The sequence below is a fragment of the Prionailurus bengalensis genome, chromosome D1 (assembly GCF_016509475.1).
Source record: "Prionailurus bengalensis isolate Pbe53 chromosome D1, Fcat_Pben_1.1_paternal_pri, whole genome shotgun sequence".
Classification (NCBI taxonomy): domain Eukaryota; kingdom Metazoa; phylum Chordata; class Mammalia; order Carnivora; family Felidae; genus Prionailurus; species Prionailurus bengalensis.
In genome coordinates this window covers 89985633-90002039 of record NC_057346.1, presented here as the reverse complement: position 1 = coordinate 90002039, position 16407 = coordinate 89985633, and the positions used below count along the sequence as shown (strand labels likewise).

General features: G+C 42.1%; 1 protein-coding gene across 2 annotated transcripts in view; it reads right to left on the bottom strand.

The window, feature by feature from the left end:
- The window catches only part of TRIM44 (tripartite motif containing 44), a 109903-nt gene that overhangs the window by 44399 nt on the left and 49097 nt on the right, over positions 1-16407 (bottom strand). For both annotated transcript variants that reach the window (XM_043580967.1, XM_043580965.1), the window contains exon 4: positions 9840-9859. In XM_043580967.1, coding sequence (XP_043436902.1) covers positions 9840-9859 — 20 coding nt within the window. The remainder of the gene's footprint in view (positions 1-9839; positions 9860-16407) is intronic.

The following is a 16407-nucleotide window of genomic DNA, read 5'->3' as shown; positions in this document are numbered from 1 at the left end:
AAATTTTTCTCTCCCTGGTCCTTTCTCCCTCTCCACCCACCCCCATCTCTCTCTCTCTCTCTCTCTCTCTCTCTCTCTCTCACACACACACACACACACACACACACACACACACACCTCTCTCTCCCACACACACACACTCACAGAATACAGGGAAGTCTTGCTATAAAGTATGACATTTTTTCCCAATGAAAAATACATAAGCCAAGGAAGTTTGACTAAAATACATCGTTAGGTGGGCATCTATCTGGGTGGCTCAGTTGGTTAAGCATCCGACTTTTGATTTCAGCTCAGGTCATGATCTCACAGTTGTGAGATCAAGCCCTGTGTCAGCCTGCCCTGGGTGTGGAACCTGCTTCAGATTCTCAATCTCTCCCTCTGCCTCTGCCCCTCCCCCACCTGTGTGTGCCCAGTCTTTCTCACTCTCTCTCTCAAAAAAAATACATCAGTGGGGTGCCTGGCTGGCTCAGTCAGAAGAGCATGTGACTTTTTTAAAAAAATTTTTTATGTTTGTTTATTTTTGAGAGAAAGAGACAGAGTATGAGCAGGAGAGAGGCAGAGAGAGAGGGAGACACAGAATCCGAAGCAGGCTCCAGGCTCTGAGCTGTCAGCACAGAGCCTGATGCAGGGCTCGAACCCACAAACTGTGAGATCGTGACTTAAGCCAAAGTCGGACACTTAACCAACTGAGCCACCCGGGCACCTCTGAAGAAGAGCATGTGACTCTTGACCTTGGGGTCATGAGTTCGAGCTCCACATCTGCAAAAAAAAATAATCTTAAAAAATATATAACAAGTTAGGAAGGAACCATGACTCACACTTATTCCCCGATCAGAACTGGAGACACAGGGTTAATCTGTGAGCTAGGAGTGTGACAGATCTCAGAAGCATGACAGGACATTCTCCACTATTTCTCATTCAGTAATTTTTATTTTGTAGCTCACCTTACCTCCACTAAAAAAAAGTATTATCTTCCTTTTTACCGTAAAGCGTTCATATCTACTTAAGTCTGATTCTTCCCTATAGAGTAATATAGGTTTTATTTTATAAATACAAATCAATAGGAAAATAGGATTCAGCACAGTGACTTACTAGCTCTGTGACCTTGGGCAAGGTACTGAATATTCAAATTCTTTTAGGAGAATAACAAACACCTTCACGCTAGGCGGCTGTAAGGATTAAATGAGATGGATAATCCAAGTGGAATGCTTAGCTTACTTTCAATGTTACAATCTCTGAGGGTTTACAGACTAACAGCCACAATGATCAAGCGCCTCAACAAGTGCCTTGTCTCTACAAGTCTTCCTTTTACTCTCTATGAAGCCGCTGTCCCTCATTCCATACATAGAAGTACAAACTCAAAACAGGTGTGCTTTATGGGCCCTGCTTTCTCCCCAAGCACGAATTCTTCCCGCAGAGTTCAGATGGCATTTCTGGATTGCTTCTAGACGGCTGCCGTCATTTAGGGTAGTCATTCACCTGACCCCCTGAATTTCTCTTCCCAGCCTATGTAACATTCCTCTTTCCTCATCTGATTCCTTAAAGTGTCTTGGTTGGCTGGGGACGAGTTATCAAAACTTCCTAACCAGAGGAGATAGGCACTGAATTCCAGGGGCATCTGTGTCTGGCCTTTTCATCTACGCAGCTTGCTGGTAATTGCTAAGTTTTCCCTCCTGAAACAATTATCCCCCCATTCCTCTCCTTACCCCCCTCCCCACCCCCGAGTTAATTATCAGTTCTGGAATTAAACTTGCTCGCCTCTCCTGCCGTTGCCATGACAACAGTTGGCCTGCACCTGCCACTGGGTGAACAGTGGCTCTTTCAGAAAAGGCGATGGCAGTTGCTGGTTCCACAAAAGCCAGGGAGTAAACTCATGTTTACCTGTCTGGGGAGAGAAGTTCTGGTTCGTTCCCCCTCAGGCAGTTTCCTGGCAAGCTCCGCTTCAACTTCCATCTCAGGCAAACTGCTTGTTGCCATTCAACAAAGAAAATGAAAAGTTTTTCTGATAAAAATGCCAAATCCCTGCTGCCTTGTCACTTATTCCCAGCCAAGACGTTGGAAGATACGAATCCTGCATCACCTTAGAAAGGCAGTATGGCGCAGTGGTCGAAAGCACAGAATTTTAAGCCTGACAGATCTGGGTTCCAGTCCCGATGGACTCACTTTCTGACGGTGTGACCATGGCTTAATCATGTAACTTCTTAGAATATCAGTTTCCTCCTCTGCAAAAAGGATGGAATAACTCTACCTCACAGAGCTGTGTTCAATGCCTGAGTACGCTATGCAGATCCGGCTCCTGTTTAACGTTCGGCACATAAGCAGGCAGCGCCCCTGCTGCCCAAGAACTGTGAGTCCCGGACAAGCGTGGAAGGCAAAGCCGGCCGCCTGGGCGGCTCTCACTGGTCCTCAGGTGGAAGCACCTGTTCAGGTGTGGGGGACCACACAGCACCCCACTGCATCTCCACCGAGACGGGTCTAGCAGCCGGGGGGCAGCTGAGAGATGCTTCTCTCCCACCTTCGCCGTAGTTCTCACATCCCCTCCTGCTCTGGGCTGTGTTCCTCATGCTCCACCTCACTTTCCTTTAAATAGAACTGATGGAGCCAGAGGGGAAGGAGACGTGTACTCACCAAGGAAACAAATGCTTTTCCACTTTACAACCACACCACAACCTACGGGGAACAATCGGCAGCGGTGCGAAGCAGTGGGGGGAATGAGACATTTATATAAGAAGGTGCTTTTCTTCCCTGAAACCCCTGCTTGTGGCTAAGGAAGTATTTCTTTTATGAACATACACACACTCATAGTTAGGTCCTAGGTCCAAACAGGCACATACATGAACACTGGTCCTTGGCAAAGACCTCACCCTTTAGGGTACCCAAGTTTCATCTTGGCCTTCGGCCACCTCTTACTGTCCTGAAGCTACCTCCCTGGGTTTAAAGAGACCTACGCTTATTAACTCTTAACTTCACATCATCTTTGAAGGAGAAAAGAAAACAAAAACAAACCAAATCACAAAAACACACCAGCTTCCGCTCCCAGCATCTGTCATGGATGCTGCGGGTTTCTGGGTAAAGAGGTGAATGCAGTTCAGGCACACGGAGCTACAAAAAAAGGAAAGATCCTTGGAAGCTGTTGGGAAAATGAAATTATTGACCTCTTACGTGCCTCTCACTGGGAGCAAGTGAGAAGATGCTAGAGCTTGGCTGGTTTCTCCTAAAATGAAAAAGACACCACTAACGACAATTTTACAATGGCTGCCCCAGGAGGGGGGCACAGGCAATGACATCCAATCTAGTTATTCTTAAAACACAGACTGGAGTTTTGTGACTTCCTCAAACGAACTATGTTTAATTGCTGGTCCAAAATGGCTATGAAGACAAACAAGGAAGAAGAGAAGTAGGCTCCAGCCAGACTCTTCAGCACCGGATCTAACTCAGGGACAAATGTGACATCGATTTAATTCTTTGACAAGGTTTTAAAAAATATCTTTAGTCCTAAATCTATTTGGAAAATGTCGGGGCTTTAGTACTCCTTTTCTCTATTAATTTGGAACTAGATAACTACTTTCCAAACCCGATTTTAAGTTTGAGGAAGGCAGGAGCTGTCAAAATAGGGTTGTAAGACACAAATCAAACAATTTCCCTCTTCAGCTACTTTAGCTTAGCTGCTTGTTTTTCCATCTAAAAAAAGAAACCCGAAAGAACACACTTTCAATGCTTCACGGCATACTTGTCTTTAAGTATAACAGGATGTGTTATTCTGATGGGGAAACTGAGGCACAAGAGAGCAAACAATTTACCCATAACAAATCATGAGATACAACTACAGGAAGAGACCCGCAAGATTTAGAAGTCTGTCCGCTTCTTCTATAGTAAGGACAAAGCGATAGGACAACCTTCTGGCATCCCAGCATAGCGCACAAGACCCTCTGCAGGGCGAACCCACCCATCTGTTAGGCCCACCTCCTGCCACAGTCCGGTCATGCAGTGGCCCACCATTCCTCACACGGCACATGCGTTTTTCCCCCGAGCCTTGAGACATGCTGGTCCCTCTGCTTGGATGGCCTTTCTACCCTCTCCACCTGGAAAAGCCTACCCATACCCATTCTTCGAAGTCCAGCACAAATGTTATCTTTTCTGACTCTCTGCTCTGCGTTGGCTGTACCCTACTCTACATCCAACATACTTCTTACCGAGCACTGTGACGGTGCAGTGGTTAAGAGTCACATGTTCGAGTCAGACTACTGGAGTCTGAACACCAGTTCTACCATTTTTCAGCTGTGTCACCTCACGTAGGTATCACCTCTCTGCAGCTCTGGATAATGGATTAGCCACCTATGAGGACTGATGAGAAATAAATGAGGTAACATACGTAAATGTTCCCAGTAAAACCACAGTATGCAAAGGGACACCCGGGCCCCTTCCCACTGGGGCTCTTGCTGTTGCTAGCGATATGCACAGCCCAAAAAGGCAGGCAGCTGCTCCTGGCCGCCATTTCTAGTGTGAGGCCGATGGAGGTAAACCAGAGGCACCCTGGCTGAATTTTCCAGCTGTGCCTGCATCCTCTGGTTGTATACCAATATGCATAAAATAAGATAAAGTGACTATCATGGGTAAATATCTGAAAATCAATTACGTTAGCTTCTATTACCGAGAGGCAGCATAATGCACAGCAGAACTCCATCCCTCACCTGGGAGAGTAGGGGATAAACGATCCACATCAGCAGGGGAAAGCAAAGTCAACCCAGGTTCTGTGACAGGGAAATGCGACAGTTAAGAGATTCTCTGTACAGGAGGCCAGCTTAGATGCTGGGACCCCACTTCTGTATAATAAGCAGCCCTGATCACTCCATCCCATGTCACAAGTATCTGAGCCATTTTCTTTGGCTTCGAGCTAGGTCTTCTGAAATGAAGACAGTGCAAAAACCAAGTCATGAATTTGCAATCAGAGGACAAAAGAAACCTAAGTGTATCACTGATTTAGTTCTCTTTTATCTCTACAAACTAAGTTGTCAGGAGGAGAGATGTCATGTCTAAGAACACACAGTTATTATTTGGGGGGTGGGGAAGAGTACCTTGTATACAGCCCCAAGACGATTTTTAAAGAAACAAAATTCAGAAGATTTTTTTAAGAATCTACTAAATTACAGAATCTCTAAGTAGCAGATTCTTTCCACTCCATATGTGATATAAGACTGTATTTCTTCACACAACCACATCCCCAAAAAACTGGGTGGAGAGCAGGGGGAAGAAAGGCTAGTGTTTACAGAGAAATAAAAACAGACTACACAGAGGCAACGAGGTTGAATGACTAGCCCAAGGTCACGCAGTCAGTCTCAGGCAGACCAAGAATAGAAGGCAGGTCTGCTGACTCTCCTTGAGCTCCTACTCCTTCAGAACTCGCTGCCTGTTTGATCACAGAATCGGCACGGGTCAGATTCACACTGATCTCAGCGGGAGCTTTTTGCCTGAATAAAAGCCAGCTCTGAAGATGAAATATTCTACAGAAGTCCCAAATATGGTTGTTACTATTAAAAAGCCATTTTCCTCTATGTTAAAAAAAAAAAAAAGAAAGAAAAAAATCACAGAACATCTCAATAACAAATCAAGATTTCATATTGATCTTGCTCCTTTTTCCTCCGAGCACAAGAGTTTCGGGGTCCTTCCCTCTCTGACTTCCTCCCACTACAAAACAGCTTTAAGGCAGCAGCATCTATTGCCACCCCCTCTCCTGGAATATATATCACTTCTCAGCGGGCTCCAGCAGGCGCTGAGAAGCCGATCTGTGAGGGAGTGAACACAAGATCTCCCGTAATAGCACAGAGAAGACAGAAAATTGCTGCCAAAAGTGTAAATTGCTTTTTTTGCTTGGAAAAAAAAAATCACTCTGGGCTTCAAAGACACCCTCTTAAAAGATGACTCCACGATGGGTAATATCCATGTTGTACACATGAGGACTTTTGTTCCTCCACGCCCTCCAAGGACCCTCACCATCTATGTAGCCATCACGTGGATTTGAGGAGTAGACCACCAGATGCAGGGGCAACATGCGGCCGATTCTGCGGGGGCGGGGTGGGGGGAGCAGGTCAAAGGAAGGCCTGGCCGCCTGCTCCCCGAGGAGTCTGAAAGGGCCCCGTTTGCTGCTGACCCTGAAAGGGCACTGTGTGCGGGTAAGTGAAGAAATACCCTTTTAGGATGACAGGGGCTAAGGAGGGGAGAGGCAGCTTGCAGAAAACAGAGGCCCCAGCAATTCAGTGTCAAAGCAAGTCAAGACCTCCCAGGTCAGAGGAACAAGAGCAAGGTGATCCCCCGAGGAGTAGGCGTGAAGCCTCCCGGCTCTCACAGCTTTCGGGGAGGAAAGGCAGTGCGCTGGCCGATGAGGGCAGATAGTCCAAATGGTGGTGGAGGGCATGAACCCTGAAGCCAGACTGGATTCAAATCCTAGCTCTGCGACTTACTAGCTCTGTGATCTAGGGCAAGTTCATCCTTCTGAGCATTAATTTCCTCATTTTACAAGTGAGATAATAACCACATCATAGGCTTTACGTGAGGATTAAATGAGGATATATATAAAAACACCGTACCTAGTAAACCTTCAGTAAGTGACAGCTATGATTATTACTGTTATTGATTAGTAGGACAACTACACAATACAATTCAGGGCAAGGAACAGACAGGACCAAAAGTACAATACTGAGACATGTCACGTCAAATGGCTTGGGGAGTCAGAAGGGAAAGGAGGAAGAAGGCAGGGAGACCCCAGCCGAGAGACCTCTGTTACAAACAGAAGACGTTTCAACAGGACAGGAAATCTCCTTTGTTCCCGCCACTGTGGATTGAGGCTGGACTTCCGTGCAGACAGTGGGGAAGCGGCTGTACGGAAAGAATGCCAGCAAAGGAGACACAGGTATAACCATCCAAGAGACCTGGATGCAGAGACTCCCGATTCATTCCTCTTCTGTCCCCTGTGCAGGCAGACCCGCACTTCGTTTCTGTCTCCCTCACACATCAAACTCTCATTTAATACTGTCAGCAACACAGGAGCCTTTGGAACAAAACTCAATTTGGTTTATTGGGATGGTGAAGTGTATATCATAAATGAGAGAAATTTCAGATCAAAGGCAATCCGCCCTGAAGTGTTAATTGGAATTAACTGAGCCAAATGGTAGTTCAACACAAACTGAATGGAACCAACGAGTATAAATTTAAAGTTTAAGAAGAAAATTTGACTCCTCTTTTCTCTTTCTGCCAAATCAGAACATGTTCTTCAAGTGCTCGTTGTACCACAAGAGGGTTCTGTTGAGTCCCGGTCCAAAAGAGTCCCTGCTAACATCCATGACAGCCTCGCTTAGGGAGACAGCTTGACTTCGTGGCTGCTCGTAGAGAAACTATGCTTCACGACTGTCTTGTCAAAATGACACGAGGGTATCTGCAATTAAACTCTACAACCAGGATCTTACACTAAATAGTATCTTGAAAGTGAGGTATTCTCTTCATAAGGTCCCTGTATTCTTCTACTCAACGTGCCTCTGACATGTACCCATGAAGACAAGACGAGTGTGTTCATCCTAATCAGGCTCCTCCAAGCCACATTACCTCTGCTAAGGTGTTTTCATTATTTGGTCTTGTCTGAATGTTCTTTCTGGGGACGAAGAAGGTTCAGGGCTGTACTCGGCCCAGATTTTCAGGAGCTAGAGCTAGTCTTGACAGTAGGAGAGATGGAGTGCCAAGGAGACAATTTAGAGTCTGTTGAAACCGAAGGTCTATGCAAAATGGTAAAAACCCGGTCAATAACTAGAGAAGATGTGGATTTAGGCTCCCAGGCTCTGGTGTTAATCCACTTCCAGTTCAGGCATGCAGGGGGGACTTCCAAAATGCAAATCTATCGGGGTCAATTCCCATTTACAACTCTTTAATGCCTTCTCACTGCTGGCAAGCTAGTGCTCATATACCATAGGTGGCCTCTAAGGCCCTAAATGATCTGGATTCAGCTTTCTTTGCTCCACACTTCTCTTATCTAGAGCTTTCCCACAAGTTGTTCTCTCTCCCTAGAACAACCCTACCCCCTCCTCCTCCTTTGCCTGCCTTCTCATCTTTTAGAGCTCTGTTCATATATAACCTTTTCTGGAAAGCCTTCCCTTATCCTCCAACACTGACTTAGGAGCTTTCCTAAAGCAGCCTAAACTTCCCTTAATCATAGCACTTCACCCACAGTGTAGGGGCCCGATTATACGCTTGTTTCTCCCACAAAGATAGGAACCATGTCTGTCTTAGTTATTACTGTATACCCAGTATGTAGCACGGTGCCTGACACATAGTAGGTCATAAGAAAAGAAAGGTGGGGGGGGGCACCTGGGTGGCTCAGTTGGTTAAGTATCTGACTTCGGCTCAGGTCACAATCTCATGGTTTGTGAGTTTAAGCCCTGCATTGGGCTCTCAGCTGTCAGCACAGAGCCTGAAGCCTGCTTAGGATTCTGTGTCTCCCTCTCTCTCTCTCTCTCTCTGCCCCTGCCCTGCTCCTACTCTGTCTCTCAAAAAGTGAATAAACATTAAAAAAAATATTTTTTTTTTTTAAAGAGAGGGAGGGAAAGAGGGAAGCAAGGAGGGAGGGAGGAAATAAGTGAACCACAACACAGAAGTCTGTTCCTGAGAACAACTGGGAAGAGGAGTTTGAAGAAATTTCCTGAGGCTCTGCAGTTTTAAAGCCAGGGCGCCTGTGGCTTTAGCCACAGTAGACAAGGAGCTAAGATCTACGCTGAGAAGCACAGTTCCAAAGCATTAGGAGAGACAAGATGTGCGGTAACATGGCACCGAGGAAGAGGCTCAGGATACGGGGGCAGAAAAAGAAAGAAGAAGAAACTTTATTTGTTTGTTTATAAATGAAACCAAGGAAGGACCAGACGCTGATTCCAGTAAGGTACCTTGGACAAGTCATTTAGCTTCTTTCAATGAGAAATTTGAACTAGATAAGTGATTTTCAAACTGAGTTCTGAGGAACCCTAGGTTTGTACATTGGGATTCTACTCAAAAGCTCATTTGAAAACAAGGGCACTTCTTCTAAAACTAAAGCTTGAATAGCAGTGGCCTAAATGAACTTCCTGGTATCTCTAGCCTTAACAGTCCTTGTTGATCCTATGTGACACAGGGGACCCATCTGGACGTTGTATTTCACTTTGCACAGAAGCCCCCTGATTGTGTTGATGGCCAAGCTGCAGCATTTCCGAGAGCCCGTTCTCACCATCTGAGCAGCAGGACAGCAGAGGTAAGTAAACCAAATTCCAGATTTACTGCAAGGCTGAGGCAATAATGAAACACACTTTCAAATATCATGTGATGATACAGAAGCAGAAAGGATTTTTTTTTTCCTAAACAAAGTTCCATAATATCATAGGATTCATGGTATAGGTGTCTGTAGTCAGACACAAAGATGTTATAGATCAGAAATAAAGAATATTGGATCCAGAGCCCATTAAAACAAAAAAAAAGCAATCCAATTCCAATCAAGAAAGAACAATGCAAAAGTTTATCTAGACAGTCCACCTGAGAGCCTAATTACCATTCAAATATAGTGCCTACTCTTCTTAACAAGGTATTCTGAAGTTACTGTCATTACATGCTTTAAAGTCTACCTTTATCTGAAGGTTACAGGCAGGAAATGGCATAGATGGGGAGGGAGATGGGAGCCTTACAAAATAAGATCTTCAAAGCCCCGGCTTAAGATGTTGAGCCCTTTTCTGTGCTGTTCTTTGGCTGTCCATATTTCATGGGGCATTAAAAGGCCACAAATGTCACTCTACTTCATTTCTGAGAACAGACAAGCAGCAATAATGTGATCTTACCTGGGTCCTTCCTCGTCACCCTGAAAGAAACAGAAAGAAACAGCATTAGAAATCGGCATTGGTAGAGACAGATTTATTTTCCTTCTTTTCCCTCTCCTCTGGCAACGCAGAAGCATGGCTTGTGCATTTATTTTAACAGAGACATACCAGTAGATGTCCAAGGGCTAAGACAAGGGCTAATATAATCCTATGCTCGAACTGCCCAGCAGAGATGAACTGATAATTTGCCCTTGCAAGCAGATAAGTGAATGCACAGACCTAGGAGGCCTAAATAATAGCCTTGCCTTTTTATTTGTATGGCTGGCAGTATTTAGTTCTGAGCAAACCGAGAGCCCCAAAATAGCAGCAGGTCTTAGGCAAAAGCTGACCAGCTCCAAAGGCATCAAGCTGTTTCCTTCAAAGACTCATTTCTGCCTTGGTCCAGCATTTTTTCTCCAAACATACATAGCAACTCTAATATAGAGCACACTATGGTAGAAAGGGCACTGAACTGGGACTCAAAAAATGGGGATTCTAGGCCCAGCTCTGTTATTTATTAGCTATGTGCCCTTGGGCAACTTAATTAATGAATCTGGACCTTTGGTCTTCTCCTTTGTAAAAGGGTAGCTCTGGCATTTGATGATCCACAACATCCTTCAGCCCAACATCGGCTTTTCTCTTTTTCTCATCCCTGTCTGCAAAAACAGTGTGTGAGGGTTTTTTGTCCGGGTACTGGATTTTCTGAACCTAATTTTACCAGTGATCAGAACAGAGTCTTTTGAGCCTCTTCTTGCGAATAAACAAAATTTTTCAAATGACTCTCAAGCCTTTTCCAAGGGACCTCACTCATCCTTTTGGTTACAGGGTATTTTACATGCTTCTCTTTAGCCATTCAGGGTTGGTCTCAATAGAGAATCTATCTCCTTGTTGTTGGTAAGTCCCCAGGGAACGTATCAGATTGACTGTTTCTGTCGGTATAAAGGAATGAACTCTGGAGTCAGACACTCTCAAATCTTTACTCCATCCACTTGTGTCACCCTGGTCAAGTTATTTTGCCTCACTGAACTTCAGTTTCCTACTTTGTAAAACAAGGCGTAATACAGTATACAAGGAGTATGAGGATTAAACAGGGAAATATTTATGTATAAACATCAAGCACAGTGCCTAAGATATAGGATGCACTTAATAAAGGTTAGTATCAATATCAGTAACGATTCAGTATGATCATTAAGAAATTACTCCATGTGGGCACTGAGGGTGAAAGATAAATAATGATCTAACCTAGGAGCTCCCATTCAGGAGCAGGGGAAACAGACAAAAAGAGACAGAAAATGACTGTGTAGAGGGCTCTACCAAAGAAATAGACAGACTGCTTTAAGAGTCAGAAGGGAAGTGACAAACACTGCCTCTTCTGGGGAAGGGGGAAGGGAGGGCTTCACAGAGAAGGTGACATTTATACTGGCCCTTGAAGGATAAGCAGGATTTTCCCAAGTTGACAACAGAGGGTGAGTGGGAAGGGCACCAGACTAGTAAGAGCAAAGGCATAGCAATTTAAAAAAAAAAAAAAAAAAGTATTTTTAAGGAATTTTGAGTTTAATGAAACTAGAGAACGGGGACGTGTTTGTGTGTGTTCCAGGCAGGGGAGGTGGCGGTGGGGTGGGGCCAGAGGGCTGCGAGGGCGACTGAGGTCAAGGAAGACTGCCAGGGCACAAGCCTAAAAGGACAGCTGTAGCCAGAAAGGTGATTTAAATCAGATGATACACTGGAGGTTGGAGAAGGAGGGCATTTTTAGCAGACTGCTAAGGACTTGCAGTCTTGGTCAGGGCACTAATCATCCACACTCCAACAAGAGAAGTGGGGCGAGCGGTGGAAGGAGGGCATAGGGGTGTTGGAAGCTTTCTTTGCATTTTGATCGACTAGCAGGTCTTATGGGAACTATAATCTAGTAAGACAAAACTTCATAGAATTTAAATTGAATATGAGTTACATAACTATCAATGACTTAATTAAACCTCAATACAATTTTTCCATTATCTTTGGATGTTCAAAGTAGTTGTCTAGGAGAATCTGTTGGAAAAAAGTAGCCAAACTCTCTCCCATGATTTAGAGTCAGTCCTCCTCACAATCCTGTATCTTGGCGCAGCAGTTAAGAGATGGGGTCTCTGACTTAGAGAAACATGGTCTCAAATTCGGGTCCGTCAATTCCAACAGTGAAGCTTTTGGCAATTTGCCTAAACTCCCCAAGGTTCAGTTCCCTGCTCTACACATAGGGATCCTAATTCTTACCTCACAGGGTGGCAATACGGGTTAAAATAAATGAGAAAACATGTAGAACACTGAGTAAGTGTCTGGTACATTATAAGTGTTCGACAAATGGTGCCCATTATTGTACTTTCCCTGAATTGATTAATAACGTCTCTAGGGAGAGTGGGAAAGGACAGAGAAGATGGGGCATAAGACAGTGCTTTTACATTCATTCATTTCTGCTTATCGATATGTGGCTTTTCAGAAGCAATAATCACTCTCACAAAGCATGGAGAAAGACTAGGGTGAGCGTTTCAACTGTTGAAGGAATGAATAAATGAAAGAACAAACACACACACACACACACGTAGGGCAATTTTGAATAGGTCAGCAGACATCCAGAAGTCTGCAAATCTTCCTTGTAAGAGTGTGCATGCTAGTCCCTCCTATTATGAAAGCCTAATTCCTATCCATCCTGTCAGATCAAGCCTCACTTGGAAATTTTCCCTCACGGACAGATTGGGCGAGGTAATCCTACTCTGTCCTCCATATTTCCATGGCTCATACTTCTGGGCTGGTTCTAGCAGAAAACCAACAGTGACAGTACCATACAGTAGTTCCCTCTTTGGATTTTAACTCCTTGAGAACAGAAACTGTGTGTTGTTAATCTCTTTATTCGTTGCACCTAACACAGCACAAGGCGTGTAATAATTATTCAAGAATGGGAAGGAGGGAAGGCAAGATGTAAGTAGGAATTAAGATTAATTTCTACCCCCATTGCGAGTGAATTTTGGTGTCAGAGAGTATTAGAAGTGAAAGCCTGCAAAACAACAGCTTCTCTTTAAATGACCTGTTAGATTAAGCAGTGCTTTCCAATCCCTCCATCAAATATCCTGTATGTTCTTGGCTGGTCAGTTACTTTCTAGTACCTACGACCTCTTGTTTCTCCTTCCACCAGAGGAAATGTATGTTCACCAAGCATCAAGCAAGTTTGTTGCTAAGCCTGTTTATGTCAGCTGAACTTGTAATTAGGACAGCACATCTTACTAAATAGCAAAAAGTGAATGAAGGAGGGTACTGCTGCTTCCATGAAAACTAAGTTGAATGAAGAGGAGTTACTTAAAAACTGCTGTCAACTCCGGTGTAGGTGAGACACATGCAAAATATTAGAAAAAATAAAATACACAAGTCTAGGGTTCTACATTCAGTTTGCTTCAAATGTTATCCTGGAATTGGGCCTTATAAACAGTGCAGTATGGATGTGGTTTATGCCAGGAACATGATGCTCCACTCCACGTGGCAAACCCATATTCTTAAAGAAAAGAACCTGACTCAAAATCAAAGAAATATACAGATATGTATTTCAAGCTTAAAATAAATGTTTAGGGTATGCACGTATCACTTTTAATTATTTGCTCATTGGAACTTTTTCTAAAATTATCTCACGTAGCTCAGTACCCCTCTCTCCCAACTAGACAAGAGATGGAAGTACTCACGACGTGCAAATAAAAATACTTGAAAAGTACTTGACTTTGGCAAAGAAGTTGATAAAATTCAGGCAAAAAACGAGAGACTGTCAAAACTGATGATGAAAATCTGCACTGATGTAACTGTTCTATGGACAGTTTACAAATAGGTACAAAAGCCTAAAAAATGCCCATACTTTTGACTCAGTAATTACTTATGACTTATGCCCTGTAATGTAATAAATGGTAGTCAGAAGTCAGAAGTAACCTAAGATTAAGGAAAGTTTGTCACATTGAGATTCAAACATTATGCTTATGAAGAATTTCTAATAATATGAGGAAATTTAACATATAATGTTAAGAAAAAAGAGCATGAGGGGATGAATAGGTTAACCAACTTTATTGTGGTAACAACCATTTTGCAATATATGTATGTATTAAATCATGACACTCGTACACCTGAAACTTACATATATGTCTATTTATCTCAATAAAGCTGGGGGAAAAAACATATACCAAAAAAAGAAGAAAAAAGGAAAAAATGCCCAATGATAACTACCAATTTAGTGCATTTACTTTCTGCTCTGTCTGTAAGTTTTTAATATTCTATAGTGATTAAGAAGGAAACAACTTTATTTAGTTAGTTATTTGAAGAGGGGAAAGAGCACCTCCCATTAGACCTATGGGAGTGGTACTGAAATTCCTCCCGTACCCTATATTCTATAAGAGGACCCAAAAAGATTTATTAGAAATGCATTTTTAAAAAGAAATGCCACTAGAAAACCTTGTCATCTCTGGACTTCCTCAACCAGAAGCTCTGTGATTCTACTTGGCCTAATCAAATTGATCCTACTGAAGATTTCTTAAAACAGGCACACTGTGTTAATGGATGGGTTTTTAAATAATCTTCATAAATCAAAGGCAAATGGCACTTGAGCAGGTAGAATATTTACAATTTTTGTTCTTAACAGCTTCATTGAGGTATAATTTATCATACCATAAAATTACCTGTTTTAAGTGTATATTCAATAATTTTAAATTCACAGTTACACAACTATTATCACAAACCTGCTTAAAAACTAGATATATACAGATACAAAATTATGATTTTATTGTCCTTAACTTAAAAAAAGAATTTTATTTATTTTGGGAAAGAGAGAACGTGTGAGTGGGGGAGAGGGGCAAAGGGAGAGTGAGACAGAATCCCAAGCAGGCTCCAGGCTCAGAGCAGAATCCAACGTGGGGCTTGATCCCATAATCCCGGAATCATGACCTGAGCTGAAATCAAGTGCTGGGCACCCAACCGATTGAGCCACCGAGGAACCCCTGTTTTCCTTAACTTCTTTAGAAGCATGTGACTGTTTGATATAAAATTATAACTTCCTTGTAGTGTTTATAATGTAGATTTTTTACATATGACAACTATAACATAAAGGACATAAAAAGAGAATTGGCCTATATAGTTTCAAGGTATCTACATTTTATAAGAAGTGGTACTATATTAATTATAAGTAGACAGAAAATGTAAGGATCTATACATATATATAACATATATTACATACATCACAATATATATGTTACAATCCCCATTGAAACCACTACAAAATAAGAATAAAGTAACAGAGCTAAAAGCCCAAAAAATATATTAAAATGGAATTCAATTAACAGTGAATTCAAAAATCCAAAAGAAGACAGGAAAAGACAAGAGGAATAGAAATAGAGGGATAAACAGAAAACAAATCATGGCTGATCTAAATTCAACCAGGTTAGTAATAACATTAAATGTTAATGGGCTGCATACTTCAATTAAAAGGCAGAGATTATCCGGAAGATGAAAGAATAAGTAAGACCCAGCCATAAGCTGCCTAAGAGAAACACACTTTTAACAAAAGATAGACCAAAAACAAATGGATAGAAACATACCATGTAAAACAGTAAGTACAAGACTGGGTCAGCTCTACTAATGTTAGATAAAATACACATGAATACAAAGAGTATTGTCAGAGAAAAAGAGGGACTTTTTATAATGATTAAAGGGTCAGTTCATCAGAAAGATATAACAATCATAAGCATGTATTTTCTTGAAGAGACTTCCAAAATATCTCAAGAAATTGATAGAGTTAAAAAGAGAAATAAATAATTCCTTAATCATCCTTAGAAATTTAACCCTTCTCAGCAGTTGATAGAACTGGACACAAAAATCCGTAAAAACATAAATTATTTGAGCACTAAGTGATATTTAATAGAACACCACAACCACAAACTACAAAACAGGTGCACATATGCATTTACCAAGATAGACCATATGCTGGGCCACAAAATACGTCTCAATAAATCTTAAAAGCTTGAAATCATTCAGAACATGTTCTCTGATCATCACAATGGAAAAAGTTAGGAATGAATAACAGTATATGACATGTAGGAAAATCCCTAGTATTTGGAAACTAAACAAGACACTTATAAATAATCAGTGAGTAAAGAAAAGATATCACATGGTAAATGAAAAATATTTCAAACTGAATGATACTGAAAATAGAACACAGCCAAAGTTTAGGATTCAACTAAAGCAGTGCTTAGAGAGAAATGTACAGGTTTGAAAACTGACTTTAAAAGGTAGTAAAATCAATGATTCATAAAGCTAGAAAAAAGAACGAGTAAACTCAAACTAAGCAGAAAAAAAGGAAATAAAAATGGATATAAACAAAATAGGAAAGAATAAAATTAGCAAATCAAAAAGTTCTTTAACACTAACCAAATTAATAAAATAGCAATTAGACTGCTCAATAAAAAAAAGTGAAAAATCACAAGTTATCAATAATGAAAGATAGGTTATCATTCTAGATGCTGTAGTTAAAAAAATAACAAGAAAACACCATGAA